Source organism: Paroedura picta, chromosome 1 (genome assembly GCF_049243985.1).
Source record: "Paroedura picta isolate Pp20150507F chromosome 1, Ppicta_v3.0, whole genome shotgun sequence".
Taxonomy (NCBI): Eukaryota; Metazoa; Chordata; class Lepidosauria; order Squamata; family Gekkonidae; genus Paroedura; species Paroedura picta.
The window spans coordinates 31,591,038-31,613,202 of NC_135369.1; the positions used below are offsets into that span (position 1 = coordinate 31,591,038).

Below are 22,165 nucleotides of genomic sequence, written 5' to 3' on the forward strand. Positions count from 1 at the left end.
AGGAGCTGGTAGAGCAGATAATTGTTAACTTGTTGTGAGACTTACAACAGCCCGGTAAATAGATTCATGTGAGTAGCCGTGTTGGTCTGAAGCAGCTGAACAAAGTTTGAGTCCAGCAGCATCTTTAAGACCAACAGAGTTTTATTCAGGGTGTGAGCTTTGGTGTCCATGCACACGTCTTCAGTGTGGCAGGACCCCTGCCTCTTCAGTGTGGCAGGACCCCTGCCTTATGGCTGGCACACTGTTCTTTCCACAACCAGTGGAAACCTGCCAGACCCTGTAAAAACCTGACAAGACACTATTTATTACATAAAGTGCACGGATTCAACATATTAAAAACATAGTCATCATCATTTAAAAACATCACATTTCTAACTGCACAAGGAATAGACCAACACAGAATGGACCAAATGTGTTTCAACCCCGAGGAGACTTCCTCAGTGGTCAAATTATTGTGAGGGATGCACTTATGTATGAAATCAACATCAAAATGCAAGGAAAAATCTGTTAGGTGCTGCTCCAACTAGTCTTTCTAATGTAAAGGGATCTTGGAGCTTTTTCTGACACATGTGGGCATGCACTGGTGATTCAGAGCTGGGCAAAAGCAGAGAGTGGTGGCCTCTGGAAGGGCATGTTTTAGAAGGTGGCCTCCAAATCAGATACCTCGAGGCATTTGGTCCATTCTGTGTTGGTCTATTCCTTGTGCAGTTAGAAATGTGATGTTTTAAAATGATGATGACTATGTTTTTAATACGTTGAATTTGTGCATGTTATGTAATAAATATTTTTAAAAGTTAAAAATTATTTTTGCAGCTCAACCTTGGGGTTCCTAACTTTTCTGATGAGGTTGGGTTTTGGTTTCCCTTTGTGGTTTTGTGCAAGATGTGAGCAACACACGTATGTGAAAGGTGCCCTACCTTTATCAACCCCTTTCTTCATCCTGCAATGCCTCAGACAGTTCTTTTGTCTGGCGGTTTCCCATTTCCAGAACTTTAGTCCTTCGTGCTTTGTTGACTGGAGGTCTTTGCTAACAGGTTGAATGGATCTTCCTATTTTGTGATTTGCTTTGAGTCACAGAGAGAAAGGGAGGCTATGAATGAATGAAAGGATAGCACCAGTCTGCAAGCAGACTCCTTCAGGAACTAACCTTAGTTAAGGCAGACCAGGCTTTCTCATGATGCTGAATGGCGTCTCTGGCTCAAGTGCTTTGGAGAGCCCTTGTCATTGATAGTAGAGAGTCCTGGACTAGGTAAGCCAACTGCCTGCATGTCGGTTGAAGGCAGTCTCATATGTTCAAGTGCAGCCTAGTCTGCCATTGAAAAATGTCAATTGATTTTTATCTACTTTGGTCTCTTTGCAAAAGTTACTTTGTGCTTCATTTCTGGAACAGCTTCTGCCTCTCCCTTTTGCATCAGACTGTGTACATTTTGTCGCAGGCCTTCTGTTTATAAACAATCTGTTGAGTGTTTCCTCGACTTCGACAGAACTGGGATGGGATCCAAGCCGAGCCTAAAGCCGTTCTGAGCTGTGTACGGCTGCCGTATTGTGGGGCGCTCGTGTTCCCAGCTCTGCCAGCTCGATTGATGGAGGTGCTAGAGGGGGCGAGTTTCCCGGCCTGCCTCTCTCAACAGGGTGTGCTAGACACATGCGCCCACATCAAGTCTATTTTAAGTTAATTCAGGAGTTTCCCAAATTTTCAACAGTCAGTCTATATCTTGGTCTCAACTAGATTTGGAGATACATTTCAGTCTTATGGTCCAAAAGTTTATTTTGGAACACGTCAAAGGAGAAGCTGCCTGCCCTCAAAGTCGTTTGTCCCCTGTGTCTCTGCATGAGCTGCTGTTCTGAACATGCCTTCTGACATGAAGGAGGCTAAAATAGAGCATGAACTCGCACAGAAATCCAACAGGCAGACTCCTCTGTCAATGATTCTACTGGAACTCTGTATTGAGAAAGACTGGACGTTCCAGCCATATACCATGCAGAGAAAAGACAGGCTTATCTTCCTGCTTAATTAAGGCTAGTTGGAGGTATCCAAGTCCAAAACACACAGATGGGCACACTGGCCCTTCAGGAGCCTTTAATTATTTTAATTCACTCAGCACAAAAGCTGCTCTCCTATGACCGGCTTTGTGCCCTAGGAATGACTGCCTTAAACTTTTGGAAGAATCTTTGAGACCACCATACAAACCCTGTATAATTTCCCATCCACAGAGAAAAAAAGAAGCTATAGCCAAACAACATTCTTGCACACATCTATGAGAGTTGTTTACGGAACACTAGCAGAGATCAAAGAAGAAGTGCAAACTTTCCCCCAATATGCGATTTTTTTTGGTCTGATTATCTGGAAGCAATTCTTACTCACCCACAATGATGAAAAGTCACAATGAGGACATGGCTGAGCTTTCAATCATAAAGGAAACCCTTTTATCTGAGAGCCAGCTTGGTGTAGTGGACTTCTAATCTGGTGAGCCAGGTTTGATTCCCTGCTCCCCCACATGCAGCCAGCTGGGTGACCTTGGGCTCAACACAGCACTGATAAAGCTGTTCTGACCCAGCTGTAACATCAGGGATTGGAAGCCGCTTTGAGACTCCTTCTGGTAGAGAAAGGCAGCATATAAAAACCAACTCTTCTTCCTCCGCCTCTTCTTCTTCTACCTCACAGGGTATCTGTTGTGGGGAGAGGAAAGAGAAGGCAATTGGAAGCCGCTTTGAGACTTCTTCGGGGAGAGAAAAGCGGCATATAAGAACCAACTCTTTTTCTTCTTCTGATATTAGGAAGGACTGAAATTGCCAGACACAGTCCCACAGTCAACATGTTCTCATCAGCTCTCCCTTTCTGGGAAACACAGATGGAACCTGTCCAAAGAGTTCCAGTTTTCCATGTATAGAGAGAAGAAGAGCTGGGTTTTTATACCCTGCTTTTTACTACCTAAAGGAGTCTCAAAGCGGCTTACAATCGCCTTCCCTTCCTCTCCTCAAAACTGATGCCCTGTAAGGTAGGTGGGGCTGAGAGAGCTCTGAGAGAACTTTGACTGGCCCAAGGTCACCCAGCTGGCCACATGTGGAAGAGTGAGGAATCAAACCCAGTCCTCCAGACTCTAGGCTACTGCTCTTAACATTGGACCACACTGGCTCTCCTGCACCTTCTACCCCTTTATTTATTTTTACCATCAAGCCACAGCTAATTTACAGAGACCCCATGAAGAAGTCAAGGCGAGATCCATTTGGAGGTGGATTGCCCTTGCCTGCCTCTGAGCAGCAGCCCTAGACTTCCCTTGTGGTCTCCCATCCAAGTACTAACCAGGGCGAACCCTGCTTAGCTTCTGACATCTGACAAGATCCTGCTAGCCTGGCCTGTCTCTGCTATACGGTAAGGGATAATGGGAGCAAAATCTTTTATCTGTGGCTCTAGATATTTCTGAGCAAGTGGAGGGCATGCAGTAGGAGGCTCTGACCAGCATGACACCTTAGCATTCAGGGGGACATTCATGACACTTGTGTTCATGACACCTGTATTCACAGCAGGACAAGCAAGCAGTGCTGTGAGATAAAAATGGGAGACAGAGCATTTGGCTGATAGATGATAGGCTCTGGATTCTACCTCCAGCTCAAGGATCTCAGAGAGAGGTTACCAAGACAGGTCCCTGTTTGAGAGAGACCAATAGCAGAAGGGCATTTGGGAGCCTGTGCCATTTGCAAATCAGGTGAGTTAGATCCTGGTTCCTTATTATGAACATCACTACCACAGTTTCATTCACAAAATGCCCTTTTTAAACAACCATCTAGATGCAACGGATGGGTCATCACGCTGCAAGGATCCAGAACAGGGAGATGCCCCAAACAAGCCAATGAAAAACCTTTGCCAAACATGCATATAAGGCCGCTCAGGTATCTTCATCAGGCATCTCATACATTCTTTGGGGTGAATTCCCAAATATAGGGCTGGAAAGAATGTGTAAATGACTTAATCCTGTCAGATGCCACGAAAACATCCCTAAGGAACGTTCTGAGATCTGCAAGATTCCCCATGCTTTAAACCACAGCCATATCACACATCTTGCACACAAAAAAGATATGAATTCATATAATCCAGATTAAGGCTCTTTCCACAAATACAAACAATTGTACCTTGCAGCATGTTGAGGGTCTCTCCTATCATAATGTTTCTGGTGCTCATTTTAATCTGGGAAGTAGAAACAGGCCACTGAGCTGCGTTTCAGGATTTAAGGTGTCTGCTCAGGATTTCTGCAGTACAGAATTTGGATTTTAAGAAATAGAGTTCTTCGGTCAGAAAGAATCAGCCTAAACACCACATGAGAGTCGCCAGGGAGCAAGTCATGGTAAACTCAGTTTTTATATTATGATGCTCTACAAAGAATTCCAACAGAAGTTCAGTGTATGCATTAAGAAGGAAACATGCACCAGGGCACCTTTGCTAGTATTACAATCTACATGTTATTTTCATAAACAAATGAATGAAAACATAAGAAAATATGCTTTCAGTCACTGATTGATAAGGGGCAATGGTAGGGGCCAATTCCGCACCAGCAGCGCCACCCCAGCTTGCTGCCGGTGTGCTGCTGTGGAGCTGCATGCTCTGCAGCATGCTGTGTCTCCATGGGGGACACATTTCAGTGCTGGATCTTTTCCAGTGCTGAAATGTGTCCGCCCAGGAAACAGAGTGGCAGTAGCAAGGTTCCACTGTTCATGGGGGGAGGTGTGATTTTTTTTAAAAATTTTGCTGGAAGGTGGGATTGTGTTCTACAAAATCCCACCTTGCTGCAAAAATAAAACAAAACTGCTCCGGTCTGCCCTGTGGCACCTGAAGCACCACAAAGCTGTCCAGGGCAGTTTCCCTCCCTGCAGGCCTCCATAGTGTGGTGAGGAGCTGGGCCTTAGTGTGGGACTTATGGAGCCCAATCTGCACCAGGCCCGAGATGTCATGTGGACATGGGGATTAGCCCCGGGTCCAAATGGATGCCACCCCGTCCTTTTCCGCCCATGCGGAATCAGCCAGGAAGAGGAATCCCAGATTGAAATGGAAGAATTCTTGTGGAAAGAAGTATTTCATTCTATGCAAGCCCTTTGCAAGTTTTTTTTTTGAAGGTGGGGAGAATTCCCTTATATAAAACAATCATGGACTTGAGAGAATAAAGAAGCTGCCTCGAAACCCACACATATTGTATGTTTTATGGAATTTATAGACAGAAGGCAATTTCACAACCTGCAATTGACAGACTTTTGTATGCCCTGTCATGTGACAATCAGGCACCTTCCATGGCATATTCCATGACACAGCTCCGGATCCCTACAGCTAGTGGGGCGTACCCTAGAATTCTCAAAACAGTGACAGCTCTCAAACGCTACCTCAGATATATGCTGGTGATAGCAGAAATTGTCCTCTCTGAGAAGGAAGAGAAGGATAACAGTCTATCATCAACTGAACTGGGAACAGTAATTCAAACTCTTTGCATCAGTCCACCAATGACTTGAGCTGCCCCCTCCCCTAGAGTTCCCTGGTCTGGGAATAGGCATACAGGAAGCCATCCGAGAATGCTTCCTAGCACAGCTGTATGTCAAGATCCTGTTAAATCTCTTGCTTTTTTGAGTTTGGGGTCAGGGTTCTGGAAGGCAAGAGCTCTGCCCAGGGCAAGTAAGAGCTTAACTGGAATCAAAGGATTGGGTTTCACTTTCAACCCTTGCTCTTGGAGCTGTCCAGGTGCTGAAATCCTTTTCTACTCCCCTGACCATAGCAGGTGCTGTCTTGTAGCCAGGACCTTTCACGGTCTGGCTGCCCTAATGCATCTTATCTTGGATCTTCACTTTACTGTTTTTTTGCTTCCAGGTCCTGCCTGTTGCACATGGCAGCATGTGAAACTGTGATACACTAAGAAGCATGAAGACAGTTTCAGAGGGGAGCTGTGTTGGCCTGCAGTAGAACAGGTAGCTTTGAGTCCAACACTACCTTAGAGACCAACAAGACACATGGGGCTGGTTAACAGGCAGAGCAGCAGAATCAAGTCGAATATATTCAGTGTTTCATTCCCACTATGAATTTGCAGGTGTTGTGCTCTAGTAAAGCTTTAAAAGAATCCCCCTTTCTCTCTCTCATGCACACTGCTGAAAGCTTTTTAAAAAATGTACTGTCAGATATGGCAAACATCAATAGATCTGATGATCTTATAGTAATATACAGAGTTAACTTCAGTCTGCTCAAAGCACTTTACATAAAAGGTGGCATTGGATAGTAACCCTATGAAGTAAAGGAACACTGTGACCCTCCCACTGAATACAGGAAGCTTGTATGAGTGTGGGTTGATTAAGACTGTGGTTTTGTATTAAGCATCTGCTTGGCAGCCATAAAGTTCCATGTTGAAGCCCTGGACTCTCCAGGTGAAAGGATCAGGACACAGATGATGTGAAAGAGCTCTGCCTGAGACCTTTGGAGAGCTGCTGCTACACTGAGTAGACAATGGTGACCAATGGTCTGATTCAATAGAAGGCAGCATCATGTGTCTGTGGGCACTCAGCTTCAAGGCCACCTGATAAATGTGTGCCAGAGGTGAAATTCAAACTATACCCTCAGAGTTTTAAACCTCGGTATGTTACTTCCACAGCACCAGTGCTAAGGCAGGTAATGTAAGAATGAGAGATTTGCCCTCTTCTCCTCCAGCTCAATACTTCATGCAAGAAGGCAATTGTGCCTCTCAGTGGTGGCCAGCCAGATGCTAAGAGGATGTTCATGAGAGTTGTAACCATCTCTTTAATCCTAAGCATCTGGCAAGCAACAGCTATACTGATCTCCCAACAGAAAGACTGCATTTCTACCCACTATGACTAGTAGCCACCAATACATAAGTAGAGAGGCAGTGCATTTAGGGGTCCTTTTTCCACAAAGTGATCTGCAACTATTTGCCATTGTATGGGCTCATTGTGAAAAGGTAACCCTTTGTCCAACTGCCCCTTCACTTGCCTTAACATTTCAGGGGACAATCTGTGTTCTGTTTTAAAGAAGGAATCACATTTATTTATCACTCTCAGAACCAGTTAGGATTTTAAAAAAAATTTCTTATCCCCATTGTGTTCTTTTTTTCTTAATTAAAAGTTCCACCATCTTTCTGTCTTTCTTTTAATCATTTTTCTTCTTTTCTACATGGGGCTGCTCTTGAGATAACTAGTGATGCTACCCAGGCTGTTTCTGTGGCTCCAGGGAAAATTGGTCTGTCTTCCTCTTTCTCCCCTGCCCACCTCCCAGCACTCAAATAGCACTCCATTTCTACCTCCTACAACAGGAGCTCTGGGGAATCTAGTTCTTGAAGCAGCTGACGTTATATTTGGAGGAGCAGCTAGACAGGTGGAGATGTAGATGACTCTGGGAGTGGAGCTAGGGCTCTTAGGAGATGGGAAGAGGATTCAAAAATCTCTCGTACTCCAGAGTGTCCCGTAGTTTACAAGATTGGTCTCAAAAAATGAAACATTTTTGGACTTATTGAGAAAACAGCTGGGTTTACTAAGCCCCATTCTGAATCAAGCTCAGATATTCATTATCATTAAAGAAGACTCAGATGATTCAATTAATACCAAATGTATTTCCCTTGACTACTAAGAGAACATCATACCAGTCCTGGCACAAGTACATCCTTTTAAACACATAAGCCATGTTGGATCAGGCAAGTTCAGCAGGTCTGGCTCCATCACAGCCCATAGAGGGCCCTTCTAGCCCAATACAGTGTGTAACACAGTGCACAATCACAGATGCCATCAGAAGGTCCACCAGCAGGACCAGAACTCCAGAAGCCTTTCCATTGTTGCTCCCTAAGTACCAAGAATTCAGAGCATCTCTGATCCAGACATAGTGTTCCATCTATACCATGTGGTGAATAGCCACTTATGGATCTCTGCTCCATGTGTTTATCCAATCTGCCCTTGAAGCTATGCTTGTCTCTGCCATCACTTCCTGCATTCATTTATTTAAACATGTATACTCCCATCCATCGACATGAGTATCTTGGAGGTGGACCCCTACAAAATCAGTAAATAATTGAAGAGAAAAACAGCAGTAAAAACAAGATATAAATTGTAGATAGGAAGCAATTTTAGACAGTATCAGATTTAACGTGTTGCTTAAAACAGCATCAAGTTACAATTGGGAAGATCTTAAAGCCCTTCAAACTCTCAGGATCTGCTTCAGTTATACATGCCTCACATTGCCCCAAATCTCCTGCTGGCCTTAATCTGCATCTCCTGAGATCCACAGTAAATTTCATGGAATAGCTGAACAACATTTTAAACATGCTTGATTCTTGTTTTTATTATCCATGTAAATTATGTTAAGTATTTGATGAGTAATTAATATTTGTATATTTAAATAAAACAGATTGTCCCCATGCATTGTCTATACTAGGGTCAGGAAGTTAAGCAGAAGCCAGTCCTCAAATTTTACTAGCCAAAAACAATTTCCAGAATGTCACATGCTTTAACATACCTAGGGACAGTCATTTGCAATCTCACATTTACAAAGAGAAAAGACTTCATGGTCACCTGGAACCAATCCTTAACTCCCCAGAGGTGAACAAGAGAACAGGCCAGTGGCTACTTCTAAGCCTTGGAGAAGAGTTTTTGCATAGAATTATAGAAGAGAGTGAAACTGCAGCAAAGAATTGTGGGATGCTCCAACAAGATTTCACTGGAGCAGATCCCTATGCAGGAGGATGGGTGGTGTATTCATTGCTGAATATAAATGTCCAGCAAGGGAATAAGATGAAATCATTGTCTTTAGTATTTCCATGAAAAGTTACACACTTGAGCACTCCAGACTTGGCGGCACTGTAACCGTGCCACGTGTAAACATGAATCTAACATGATTCTCTCCCGCATCCTCTTGCCCCAGGAACAGCTGGGAATCCATGTCATCTCTGACTGAAAAGGGATTAAATTATACTGCTTCAGTTGCAAGCTAAACTTCTTATGTTTTTCAGGACAGTAAATTATGACCCACTAACCTACTTGCGGCCACAGCTTAAACAAAAGGTACACCCGACAGAAAAAAAACGAAATTGCTTACTACTTTCTGGTACCATTAATCTAACTAGCCAGTATAGGAAGTGTTCTGAGTAGGGTTGCCAGATCCCTCCTGGCAACTGGCCGGAGATGCAGAACCCTTACTAGGAGAATGAGAAAGGCCCAGGCCACCTTGATGGCATGATGTCATCACACTAGTGACTTCTGGGTGATGAACCGGTATTTGGGCAAAACTCTATGGTAAAACCAGCTTCTACCATAGAATTTTTGCCCAAATACCAGGGCACCACCCAGAAGTCCCTGGTGTGATGGTGTCCTTCCTGTGCAAAGATGGCATCATGGCCTAGGCCATCCTCTTTCTACTAAGTCCCACACTGGCCATCTGATCAGCAGCTGGGGCTTAGGGCCTTGCAGTGGGGGACCACCACCTCCATCGGGGGTCTGGCAATCGTAGTTCCAAGCCTGTCTGAGCAAAGAAATGAATCCAGGGGTAGTATAGAAAAGTGTAGAGGACCCCTTTCTCTTCCCTGCCACAAACCAGTGATGCTCATTGTGTAAGAAGAGACTGACTGAAGTTTTGTGAATGTTAGGGAATCCAAGGGGCACCCAGTGACCTTTTGCCTTGGCAAACCAAACATGGCCCTGGACTGGCAGCCGTTATCAGGAATTACTCCTTAAATTCCTCTTGCGATTCTTCATTTTCTTTGGCTCCACCTTCTCATTAACACTACAAACAGGAAGCAGGAAGAAGCCACTAGCCAGTTAGCCAATATCACCAGATAGTTCTCCGTTACTCTCTCAATCCTGTTTCTGCTCTCTGCTTTTATTCTTGTCTTTAGGGATGCCAGCTCTGGCTTGGAGCCAGGAGTGGATGGGATTTGGGGAAGGGTCTCAGTGGAGCACAATGTTATGGAATTCACCCTCCAAAGCCATCCTTTTTCTCCAAGGGAACTGATCTCTGTAGCCTGGAAATGCGCTGTCATTCCAGGGGATTCCTGAGGATGAGCATCCCTACTTGCCTTACTTTGCCCTGGTTCTCCCTCAACCCAGGTCTGCTATAAATCCCACCTGATACATCTCGCCTGTGTCCTCTAAACCTTTGCTTGAACCTGGTCTGTCCCCTGACAATAGTCAATGTCAGGGTCCTTAGTACTGTCGGCCTTAAACTGGGAGAGATGGAGAAACTTGCCCCTTAGCACCTCTGCAAGACTTCCTGGTCCTTGAGTTTTACCCTTTTCCTCATGCAAGTGACACCTTTTACCCCTTTCCCCATGCAAGTTCAACCTTGATCTTGTAGTAACTTCCTTTAGACAGGAAATGCCTTCTTTGGGGACTACATAGTGACTAAGTTTATCTGCAATCATGACCAGCTCTGGCCTTGCTCTGCTTCGCCATCTCCCCTGCTTCTGGGTCTGCCTGGGGCCAGTTTGAGCTCAGTACCCAGAACTGATCTCTGTCAGTTTAGTAGGCTGTGGTGGACCTGTTGAACTTGTCTTTCAAAGCCTCTGTTATGGACCATCAGCTTGCACAAAGGCCCTGATCCCAACAAACCCAGGATAAGGAAGAAAGATTTCTATATTAGCCCACAATGCAAGTAAAGTCAACCATTGTGTTCCACCTTGGGAAACCTTGAACTATTGGGCTAAAGACAGCATGCTTGCAAGGCTCTGAGGACACAGGAATCCCTCCTCACCCAGCAGGGATCTGCAAATTAGGCTGCCACTGGTGAGTAGAAATGTACCCCAATCCCAATAGTGTCTAGTGGGACATCCCCACAAATTGTTTAATGTGTTCTCCATCTCTTCTGAGCTTTCTATTGAGAACAGCTTAACTCAGGAGGAAGGAAAGTGCTGTCAAATCACAGCTGATTGACGGTGACCCTGTAGGGTTTTCAAGGGAAGACATATTGGGAGGGGGTTTTGCATGGCCTGCCTTTACGTCACGGCCCTGGGATTCCTTGGAGGTCACCCATCCAAATACCAGCCAGGGCCATCTCTGCTTAGCTTCCAAGGTCTGGTGAGATGTGGCCAGCCCAGGCTATCCAGGTCCCTTCTCAGATGTGGCCAGCCCAGGCTCTCTGTCCCTTCTCAGCTTTCTGCTGAGAATAGCTTAACACAATCAACCCCAGTATGGGTTGGACAGAACAACTTGACCACCACTCTATAATTTTGGGAAGAAGCTCAACTCATGTACAAAACATGGCAAGTTTCTAGGAGTGTACACTTTTCAAAGAATTATATATGTATCTTTTCCCTGAAGGTTCCCGAGTACAGGAAACGTAACTGTGAATGCCTTTCCAACACTTTCAGTGTCTTCTTAAGCAGCGTTCAATTCTTCTAAGTATCTTGAAGTCAGTGTGCTTGGAAGGGGACATCTCTGCTTAAGATTGTACTGCAACCTTCCACTCCTCCACACACAACCATCTGGGTGAGCTTAGTCCAGTTACAGTTCCCTCAGAGCTCTCTCAGCCTCACCTACCTCCCAGGGTGTCTGCTGTGGGGAGAGGAAGGGAAGATGATCGTAAGCCACTTTGAGACTCCTTTGGGGAGAGAAAAGTGGGGTATAAAAGCCGTCTTCTGCTTCAATGAACCACATGAGTGTTTACTTGACTGGGGGCAGACTGTCATTGGAAGGTTTTACAGACCAGCATGTATGCATTTTGCACACGTTTTACTATATATATATTACCGACATTCACCTCCATCATGACAAAAGGATGTCCAACACACAGCTACCAAAGGATGCCCTAAAATAGGTAGACAAACACATGTTATTCTATATATGTTTTGGCTTGTGCAGTGAATACAACACCTCGACCCCTCGCAAAAGCAGCAACTTTCTGGATTAGACCCACCGTGGCATTAAGCAACAATATAAATGAGGTTCACAGCAGCAAGAGAAGAAATGGTTAAATTCCAAAATGCACAAAATGGCAGGGAAGATTGATGGCAGCCACCTCTAAGAGCACAGTCGACAGACCTTTCAGCCCCCAAGGGCTCCAGCGCATTGTAATCCATGACAAGAGGTTTAGTGTGACCTGAACCCCACACTGCACAGAGCTAAGTAGGGAGACAGTCTTTCTAGATAGGTTGGTTGCTAGATGTAACTTTAGCAATGAACATTCAGGGGTAGTCAACCTGTGGTCCTCCAGATGTCCATGGACTACAATTCCCATGAGCCCCTGCCAGCAAACACTGGCAGGGGCTCATGGGAATTGTAGTCCATGGACATCTGGAGGACCACAGGTTGACTACCCCTGGTCTAGCAGACTAGGAATGGTAGGCCTTGTTCCTCTTCTTACAATAAATTACCCACTGACTCAAATCTTAGACACAAGTATTTGATTCTTCCAGACCCCTCAGAATTTGTCCTGCTGCTATCGAGTCCAATGTGCCACTAGATTTAGGGAATGGGCATATACATACTATGGAGATCACCCCCTTTTCCAGGAAGCCCCCATTATTTCCTTACCCCTCACATAGAGAGAGATCCTAAAGAGATCCTCAGATAGCCAGACAAACACATGTTACTCTACAGCTGCTTTGGCTAGTGTGGTGAGCCCTTGGGTACATCAAAGAAGGAGGGGGGGGGAGGCGAGATCTGGGCAGAGATCCATCTTTCTCCTGGTACAAGCAAAACAGAAATCTCTCTGAACAACCCCGCTCTGCTCGCACACATCATGTTCCACTAACATGAAGGGGAAACACACACGCACAAATACTGCACAAAAGGAATCTGCTTTGCATAAAGAGGTGCAAATGACATTTTGGGAAAAAGATGCAAGAAATATATTCTGTTGCAGTGCATGACTCCACAAGCATATTTCCCAGGTAGCAATTTCATTCCAGCAATTCCATTCTCTCTCTCTCTCTCTCTCTCTCTCTCTCTCTCTCTCTCTCTCTCTCTCTTTCTCTCGTATGCTTTCCCCTCCTGCTGGATCTTTGCTGTGCAGTCTCCATTTTTCTTAGAACGCCCCCCCCCCAACCTCATGCTGGCTTCTTCCTCCCCATCCTCTCAAAAAGGTTGCCTCCATTTTAAATCATTTCAAGGCAAATCCAGAAAATTCTGCAGAAGCTGGCTTTAACCCTTGCAAGGGAATCTAAGCACTGACTGAACACCGAGCCTCCCGACGCTGCAAAGATCTTCAGCAGCACCGACCCAGCCCCAGCCCCCAAACGAGCCTTGTGCTTTAATCAGTCATTTCAACACCTGACCTGCTCCCTATTTCCTTTCTGTCTTCATCTTCTGCATCTCCCTGTCCAATAAAATGCAAGGAAAGGGGGTCCTCTCTTAAAGAAGAGCATCCCCCCCAAGTCATGTAATGGTCCAGACTTTATCCTGCTGTCTTTGTTTGAGGTCACCTAAACCCAGAAGCAATTTTGGACACCCTCAGTGTTGTGTCTCCTGATTTCTCCATGAAGAGTTATGGAGGGATCATTCATTACTCCAATGTTGCAATGGTCCTTTTGGCATACTATCCCATGTGTCCACGTGTGTGTGTGCGTGCATGTGTGTCGGAAAAAAGCAGGCCAGGAGGCAGGGAAAGGCCTCCCCAAATCCTCTCCATCTTCTTTTCCCTGCAAAGGTTTCCTCTCCTAGCAAAGGTCTCTCCAGGACACTCACTGCATCTTTTCCCACAGTTCCCTCCTCGCTCTACAAACGAAGTCTGGGTTACCCTAGAGCTCCCCCTCTGGCTGGCATGGGAACAGAACATCTCTTCATTACTCTACCTTCACGTAGCCAAACCATGTGGGTGGATAGTTGGGGGTGGGGGAGGCGAGCAGTGAGGGGAGGAGGGTGTCTAGCATCACATTCACAAATGCTCACATCAGTTTACATGCAACCATTCCTTTATGGGGAAAGCTGTGGGCACCGCCACAGATAAGGCACTCCCATGTCTTAAATGTCATCTCTTTCCCCCCTTTTCCATAGGTACAGGTGTCAAGAAAGGCACAAGTCCTTCACCATCACTACTATCACAGAAACATTCTGCTGCTTTTGGGAGATTTGCCTTTTACTATTTTGTCTCACCACCATATGCACATATTGAGGAAGGGGTCAACCTGTTCTCTACTTTACATCCATATGAATCTGTGCCCCCCTCTGATTTTTTCAGCTGACCTTCCCTTGTCACTGCTCTTCTTTGGGGAACAAATATATTGAAATGCCCCCTCTTTGGATGATCTGAAGGATGGGGTGGCAAAGGGCATTTCCTCTTTGCACCAGGCCATCACAAAGCCTAAGAAGTCCCACTGTGTTCCATGGGGTTTCCTCAAAGGAAGCATGCTTGTCTCCTCAGTCTTCTCCATGAACAGAGGAAAGGCAGGAAGGGCTGTCCCCTTGTGGAATATGCCTTCAAGAATTCTGGGTATGTCTAGAGCAGGGGTGACCAAACTGGGGCTCTCCAGATGTCCATGGACTACAATTACCATGAGCTTCCACCATGGCCCCTGCCATGTCAGGGGCTCATGGTAATTGTAGTCCATGGACATCTGAAGAGCCCCGGTTTGGCCACCCCTGCTCTAGAGGATTCCCTAACCTCTGTGCTGCACTGATTCTACAGAATGGTGCTTGCAAGGGTCCCAGCCTGCATCATCCCCTCTCCCCAGACTGCCTTTGTGATTTTGTCAAAATCCCCAATTCTCTCTCCCCCATCCATAATAGTGAGGGAATTTCTGCCCACACCTCTATGCCAAATGATTCCCCCATTCCACCCACCACCCACTTCCTATTTCCTTCCAGAGGATGTCCTGTGGTCAGCCTGTTACCCAGAATAGTCCCACAGGAGTAGGATAACCCTTCCCGAGTGCCTTCTCCGAGTGACTCCTATCTGACCTTTTTTCCTTCTGAAAGATGCCCTTCAGCACCCCAGTCCCTCCAGAAGGTGCCCCCTTGTCTGGAACCTGACTAAAGGCCTACTCCCTTCAGAACTGGCCACAGGTTGTCTCTTACAAGGTGACCCCCCGGGGGGGGGGAGGCAAGCAGCCCCCCCCCCTGTCAAGCCTTTAAAGGGACACCTCCTTTCCTGCTTCAAATGTCCTGGCTGCCCTAATGCATTCTGGGAGAGGACTTCTCCTGAATGCTTTTTGAAGGAGAGGGCAAAGCCATGCTGCCAGGGGAGGAAGCTGTCATGCCATGAGGGCCCCTTCCCTTCCCACTGCATGCCAGTTCTGCTGGGTGTGCAAAAAAGAGGGTGCCCCCCACCTCCAAGTAGGCGACCCCCCTGCAGTTCTGCTTTCCAAGACGAAGGATTTCCTGCAGAGGAAGCCTTTGCCCCCTAACCACAGGGCCTCTGAAGGGTCACCCTTCTTCTCTGCTGGGAGGCTCAGGGAGGCCCCTCCCCAGGGTCTACCAGCTTCCCGGGAAGAATGTGGTGGTCTCCTGTCTCTCCTTGTCTCTGGGGTTGGGTTTGCATGAGTGGTTCTGGGCTGCAGGAAGCTGATCCCGTTCCCGGACCTGCCTAAGCCTCCCTTCTTTACCTGCACCCTTTCCCCTTTCCGATTCGCAGCCCCCCAACCCCTGCAGACTCTGTGATCCCCCCCATCCCCCGCTCGCCACCACTCCAGGTTTGCACGTCTAGGATGTGTGTGTGTGTGTGGGGGGGAGTCTCCCCGCGGTCTCTCGTTCCGAGTTGGTGAGGCCTTGGTCCTCCGCATTGCTCCCCTCCCAGGCTCCGTCGCCTGAGCCTGCCCTTTGGGGTCACGTCGTGTTTGCCTTCCTCCCCCTCCCGCCCCGTCCTTCGGGCCCTCTCCCCCCAGCCGCCCCCGGGCCCGGCCCGCTTTACCTCCAGACTTGTCCCATCTGCAGCAGGTGGATGACGGACTGCCAGATCCAGACGGAGAGCCTGCAGAGGCGCTGCGCTCCGGGGGCTCCGGCGTGGTGGCCCGGCGCGGCCCTCCTGCCCGCTCCGACGGAGCCCATCATGGGAGGCCCGCGGCTGGTGAGGCCCTGCACGGCCCCCAGGCCTCCTCCGGTGTAGTCTTGCACGAACCATCGGAAGCTGAGGATCTGCACCAGGACGGACGGCAGGAGGACGAAGGCCAGCGTGAGGCCGCACCACAGGTAGTCCCGCCGGCCGTAGTGGTCCAGGGCCAGCCAGAGGTCGGTGCCCACGTCGCCCAGCAGCACCAGCAGCGCCAGCACGATCCACAGGCAGTCCAGCCACGGCCGCTCCACCGCCGTCGCCGCCACCCCCGACGGCGAGGGGGGCTGCCCGTCCCCGGGCGCCAGCGGGTCGCTGGCCCCCCCGGCCCGGCCCGCCGCCGCCGCCCCCCCGGCCCGGCCCAGCAGGCTCCGCAGGCAGGCGCTCCGGCAGCCCCAGTAGCACGATGACGTGTTGCAGCAGTGGCAGATGTGCACGGAGCTGCTGCCGCCGGCCTCGTCCTCCGAGCCCCCCCCGCCCCTGCCGCCGCCGCCGCCGCCGCCGCACACGCCCGGGCCCCCCGCAGCAGCAGCGGCGGCGGCGGCGGCGGCGGCGGCGGAGGAGGACGCGGAGGGGAAGTGCTGCTGCTGCTGCTGGTGGTGGTGGTGGGGGTCGTCCAGGTTGTGCAGCTGGGCGAAGCCGATGCCGGCGCCGCTGCCGTCCGACTTGGCCGCCATCACCTCCTCCGCCTGCCTCCGCCGCCGCCTCCTCCACCACCACCAGCAGCCCCGCCGCCGCCGCCCCCCGCCCCCCGCCGCCCCCCGCCGCCCCCCGGGCCGGCAGCCCCCCGCCCGCCCTGCCCGCCCGCCTCCCCGCCTCCCCGGCCCCCTCCGGCCGCAGGGCTCGGGACGGCCTCCCCACCACCGCCGCCGCCGCCGCCGCCGCCACCAGGGCCGCCTCCTCCTCCTCCTCCTCCTCCGCCTCCTCGGCCGCCTCCTTTCCCCTCCGCTTCCGGGGGAGGGGGGAGGCGCTACAGACCAAGCGGGCCCCCCATCCCCTCCCTCCCTCCCTCCCTCCGCGCCGACCCGCAAGCAGCCGCCGCCGCCGCCGCACCGCACAGGAAGGCTGGGGCTGGGGGACCCCTAGTGCCCGAGCGCGGAAGAGCCGGCAGCAGCCCGCCGCCCAGCAGCCCGCCGCGCAAGACCACCCCGCGCTCCGCCGCCACGTCCGCCCACGCCGCCGCGCCCGGCACCCTCGCCAGGCCCCGAGCCGCCCGGCCGCCCGGCCGCCCTGCAGCTCCCGCGGGCCCACCCAGAGGCCTGGCCAGCGCCCGCTCCCCCCACCCCGGGCTCTGCGGCCACCTCCGGCCAAGGCAGCGGACGCGCCACCCGGCCCAGAGGCCCTTTGCGAGGCGCCTACGCTGCAGTGCCCTGGCCGGGCGCTTCCTCACCATGTCCCACTTCCCTGCTTATCCCCACCAGCTTCCCGAGGAGGCCTGCAAGAGCAGGCCCTTGAGGCAGCCCCCTCCCCCCACACCTTCCTTCCTTCCTGCAAAAAACTTCTGCCTGCATCAACAGCCAGCCAGCCAGCCAGCCAGAACAAACACCCAGGGCCCTCCTCGCAACCAGAACAAGAAGCTGTCATGGCTCCTTAGGACAGCTTCCACTCATTCCCCCCCCCCCCCGCCCATTCTTAGGCATCCCGTTTTGGTACCTTCTGCAAGAAGGGCCACAAAGATTCATGGGATTCCCTCTCTGTCTCTCTCACATGCCGTCCCAAACCCTCCTGCACCTATCAGACCAAATTCATCCACTTTACCTCTAGCCTGCCTTTCTGGCTGAAACGAAAGCTGAGTGGGGGGCAAGGAAATTTCCAGCACTCGCGGCAGTGTCCTCAGTTGTCCCTAATGCCTACCATTTCCTGCCTCCTCCTCTTCCTCCTCCTCTTCTGAAGCCCCCCTCCCACCTTGCTGCCCCCTGCAGCTCAGTCACATCACAGCCAGGGATGCATCTCTTGGGCAGTCCCTGCCCTTTCCATCGACAGCACTTGCAGAGGGTGGGCTGCCTCTTGGCCCCCATGGTTTGTGCTCACCAACCCTGCCTTGATTTCTGCAACAAACCAGCCTCTCCTGAATTCTTTGGGAGAAACCGGAACATTTAAGTTAGACCTGCGCTGTGCCTGAAGCCCTGGCTTTGTACAGAAGAAAGCAAAGTTGCAGGGTCTGCCCTCCACCTTGCAGGCTGAGGCAGTCGAGAGACGCAAGGGAGGGAAGCCGAGAAGGAACCGCTAGATGTGCCAGACCAATTAGAAAATGCCAGTGGGATTGGGCTGAGGGTTAGCCAGGCGCTTAAATCCACCAATGGAAGGTGCCAGGTGGTTGCTGGCAGGTAAATAGTGCTAGCGATGGGTGGGACAGGCAGAGTTAGGGCACTGGGTTTTACAGGCTATTGGAGGAGCAAAGAGAGGGCAGAGGAGGGCAGACAGTGACAGAAGCAAAGAAGTTGAGAGTGAAGCTATTTTAAAGTCAACAATGTCCGTTTCTTGATCCTCTGTCTACCATATATCAAATTACATGAGTGTATAAGGTTGGGGGGGAGGGTCTTACGGTTTGATCAGGGCTCTGGAGCTATAGCTCAGTGTGGCTCTTTTTAAAAGAAATAAATGCTTTGTGTTAAGGTGCATTAGGCAGGTAGGCAGGTTGCTCTGGAGGAGTTGCTTGGAGAGAATGGCAGGTAAATTTGTTTAGGGTGCTAAATGGTATTTTAGAGATGCTTTATAGAAAGGGAAACGATAGAACAGAAGAGGGGCCAGTGATCCCAGCGCAAACCATGCCCATGTTTATGCCAGAGAATATTTATGACTTCTTGTGTGGCATGCAATAGTTAATGTTTGGTCTGCAGAAACGTTATAGATTATCAATCCAGATGTCAATTATCAGTAAATATTTTCAGTTTAAAAAATGGGCTTTCTTATAGTAGCGCTTGTGGGCTTATGTTTTGCTTTTGACGTTTGGCTTTTTCATTGTAAATGACTGCAGCCCCCTGAACTAGATTCTATCTGCTATGGCCAACTTTCTCCTGAGAATGTGCCTTCTCTCCCCTTAGACACACCATTTTTTCCTCTCCATCCCTCCATGTTGCCCCTGGAAAGAGTGCCCTTCAAAGTTATACAGCTTCCACCCTGCGCTTTTCACTGTTTCCAGCATTCTGGGTCCTTCTGGAAACCCCTTTGAGCAGCCTCTAGGAAGACAGACAGACATGATCTCATTTTCTTCCCTTGGATATCTGACTTTATATAATAAATATCCCCCCCCCCCCACACACACACACACACTACGGTTCCTCCAAAACCACCAGCTCCCACTCCCTCCGATGGGATACCTCACTTTTCTACACTTACTGGCTGAATTCAGTTACTTATTTCTATACATCTAGAAATATGTCATCTTAATCCAGTTTCTACACAGCCCTCCTTGGAGCAGGAGCTAATCTTTCCGGGAAAGCTGGCTGCCAGGAGTTCCTTTTCCCTTGTGCTCTGTCCTTGGTGCTGAAACCTTTCCCCTTGTGCTCTATCCATGGTGCTGAAAAACTCCAGCTTCCCAAACGGTTTCCTTACTTCTGAGGCACCAGAAGTAGGATAAGGTAAGGCAAAACAAGTAGTACCCTTGGGAGGGGGGAGGGGGTGTCATGTGACCCTCGTGCAATCTTGCCACATTCATGTGCCCTGTTTTGTTATTTTAGCTGTTGGAGGGGGAAGTGCCTTGATGGGAGGGATAATCCCAGGTGGGTCCAAGTCTTAGTCGGTAGCAGGAGAAGAAAACAAGAGTCTTGTGGCACCTTAAAAACTAATGAAACTTATTTCCAGCATAAGCTTCATGAGTCAGAGCTGATGCATCTGATGGAGTGATCACTGACTCATGAAAGCTTATGTAGAAAGGAATTTTTATTAGTGTTTACTGTTTAATGAGCCCCTGGGCTTTGTTTTATTTTGCTGGAAAGTGGAATAAGCATTCAAAATCTCAAATTGTACACAAAAATCAAAAGCTTGATTTTTAAATATATATATATGCTTCTATACTACTTTTCCATTCTGTGGAAAGATATAACTCTTGAATGGGTCTTCATATTTCACCAGAATGCCTGTGATCATGGCGTGAAATGCAGTTCCTTTGTATGTGTGCATGTGTGTAGGAGTTCAGTAATTTACAAGCAGGAGGTGAGAAGGTTCTTCCATGAATCCTTGTCAGCTGAAACACTCCAAGTGTGTGTGTGTGGGTTGTTCTAGCATCAAAGCCTCCTTGGATGAGATCAGAACTTGGCTGAGCCCATTAGGGTGGGGACAGTGCAATATCGCTGGACTCATGGGACCCGGGCAGCTACCACCTGGTTTCGCATCTTGCGTTTCTGGGTAAGGTAGTTGAAAGGACCATCGTGGATCAGCTCCTGGCATTCTTGGAGGAAACTTTGGTACTCGAACCATATCAGTCTGGCTTCCATCCTAGCCATGGGGTGGAATCAGAGCCGGTTGCCCTGATGGATGATCTCCGGCGCCAGCTGGATCGGGGTGGTTCGGCCATTCTCATTATGTTAAATCTGTTGGCCTCCTTTGTTGTGGTCAATCATGAGCTATTGGCCCACCACCTCGAAATGATGGGGATATGGGGTACAGCCCTTACCTGTTTATGCTCCTTTCTCCACAATTGGTCCCAGAGGGTTGCAGTGGGGGTAGAGCTGTCACGTCACTGTCAGCTCCCTTGTGGAGTTTCTCAGGGGGCGGTGCTCTCCCCACAGTTTTTAACATCTTTATGTGCCCTCTTGCTCAGCTGGTCTGGAGCTTTGGGCTGGGCTGTCATCAATATGCCGATGACACCCATTTCTATCTCCTCATGGACAGCCTCCCGGACTTCCCATGGATCCATTTGCCAGATCTTTGGAAGCTGTAGCTGGGTGGTTAGAGCAGAGTCACCTGAAATTCAACCCATCCAAGATGGAGGTCCTGTGGCTAGATAGGAGGGAGGTAGATCAGGAAGCATGCCTACCCACCTTGGCTGGGACACAACTGTCAGGAACTTGGGAGTGACCCTGGATGCCTCACTGTCTATGGAGGCACAGGTCAAAAAGGTAGCCCACCAGGCATTTTTCCATCTTTGCCAGACATGGGTACTAGCACTCTACCTGTTCTCTGAACACCTGTCCATGGTGATCCAAGTAACAGTCACCTCCAGAATAGATTTCTGTAACTTGCTCTATGCAGGCCTGCCCTTGTCCCTGACCTGAAAATCGCAGCTGGTGCAAAAGGCAGCTGCTATCGTCCTCAAAGGAACATCTTGGAAAGCCCACATCCACCCTGTTGTGAGGCAGCTGCATTGGTTGCCAGTTGCAGCCCAGATCAGGTCCAAGGTTTTGGTTTTGATCTTACGCAATCCGGAACCAACATATCTGCAGGATCGCCTGTTACCCTATGTCCCCTGCAGGGCTTTGCACTCTGCAAGTACCAACTTGTTGGTCATTCCCCGGCTCCAAAGAAGCTTGCCTGGCCTTGACTAGGGCCATGGCCTTTTCAGTCCTGTCCTCTACCTGGTAGAATGAGCTCCCAGAGGAGCTATGGGCCCTGCAGGAGCTTTCAACAAGACGCCAGGTCTATGGCTGAGGCCAGTGCAGAGAGAAGATCTGACCCCCCCCCCAATGGAAGATACTACACCACATTTTTGCTCCATCAGTGGTGGCCAGCAGATGCTGCCTTGTTGCCCCAGCAGGGGTAGGTGGGTTTGCTTTGCTGCCATGCTTGCTATTGCAATTTGTAATTTGAACTGGGTTTTTAAGAGGGATTATTGTATTGTGGGTTTTTAAATTCTGTAACCCGCCATGAGCTGGCTTGCCGGGAGTGGCCGGGAATACATTTAAATAATAATAATAATTTTGGACCAAGTACTTGAAGGTGTTAGCATCCAAAAAGCTGCAGGAGTCAAAAGCTTACAAAATTTTACGTTTATGTTTGTGTGTGTGTGGGAGGTGATTTGTTGAACTATTCTGTCTTCTGCGTGTTTGGCAGTTCCCCTTGCACAGCGGAGGAACCACACAACTTGGAAAAATAGATATAAAATATACTGGCATGCATAAAATGGCCAAGTATTGTAATGTGGTTGGCACATGGGGGGGCTACATTCATTTCCCCATAAATGGTAGCCATTAGATGCCTGTCATACAAACACCTTCTTTGTAACAACAGTTCATGGCGTAGCACCCACACATCTTATCATGTCTCCCCATGTTCCAGTTG

General features: G+C 49.2%; 1 protein-coding gene and 1 long non-coding RNA gene across 3 annotated transcripts in view; one reads left to right on the top strand and one right to left on the bottom strand.

The window, feature by feature from the left end:
* The window catches only part of XKR6 (XK related 6), a 219,993-nt gene extending 203,370 nt beyond the window's left edge, over positions 1–16,623 (bottom strand). The window contains exon 1 of the mRNA XM_077332224.1: positions 15,809–16,623. Coding sequence (XP_077188339.1) covers positions 15,809–16,623 — 815 coding nt within the window. The remainder of the gene's footprint in view (positions 1–15,808) is intronic.
* The window catches only part of LOC143835110 (uncharacterized), a 76,280-nt gene continuing 70,062 nt past the window's right edge, over positions 15,948–22,165 (top strand). The window contains exon 1 of one of the 2 annotated variants that reach the window (XR_013230005.1): positions 15,948–16,086. This is a non-coding gene — a long non-coding RNA (uncharacterized LOC143835110). The remainder of the gene's footprint in view (positions 16,087–22,165) is intronic. The other variant, XR_013230003.1, reaches the window with a different exon arrangement.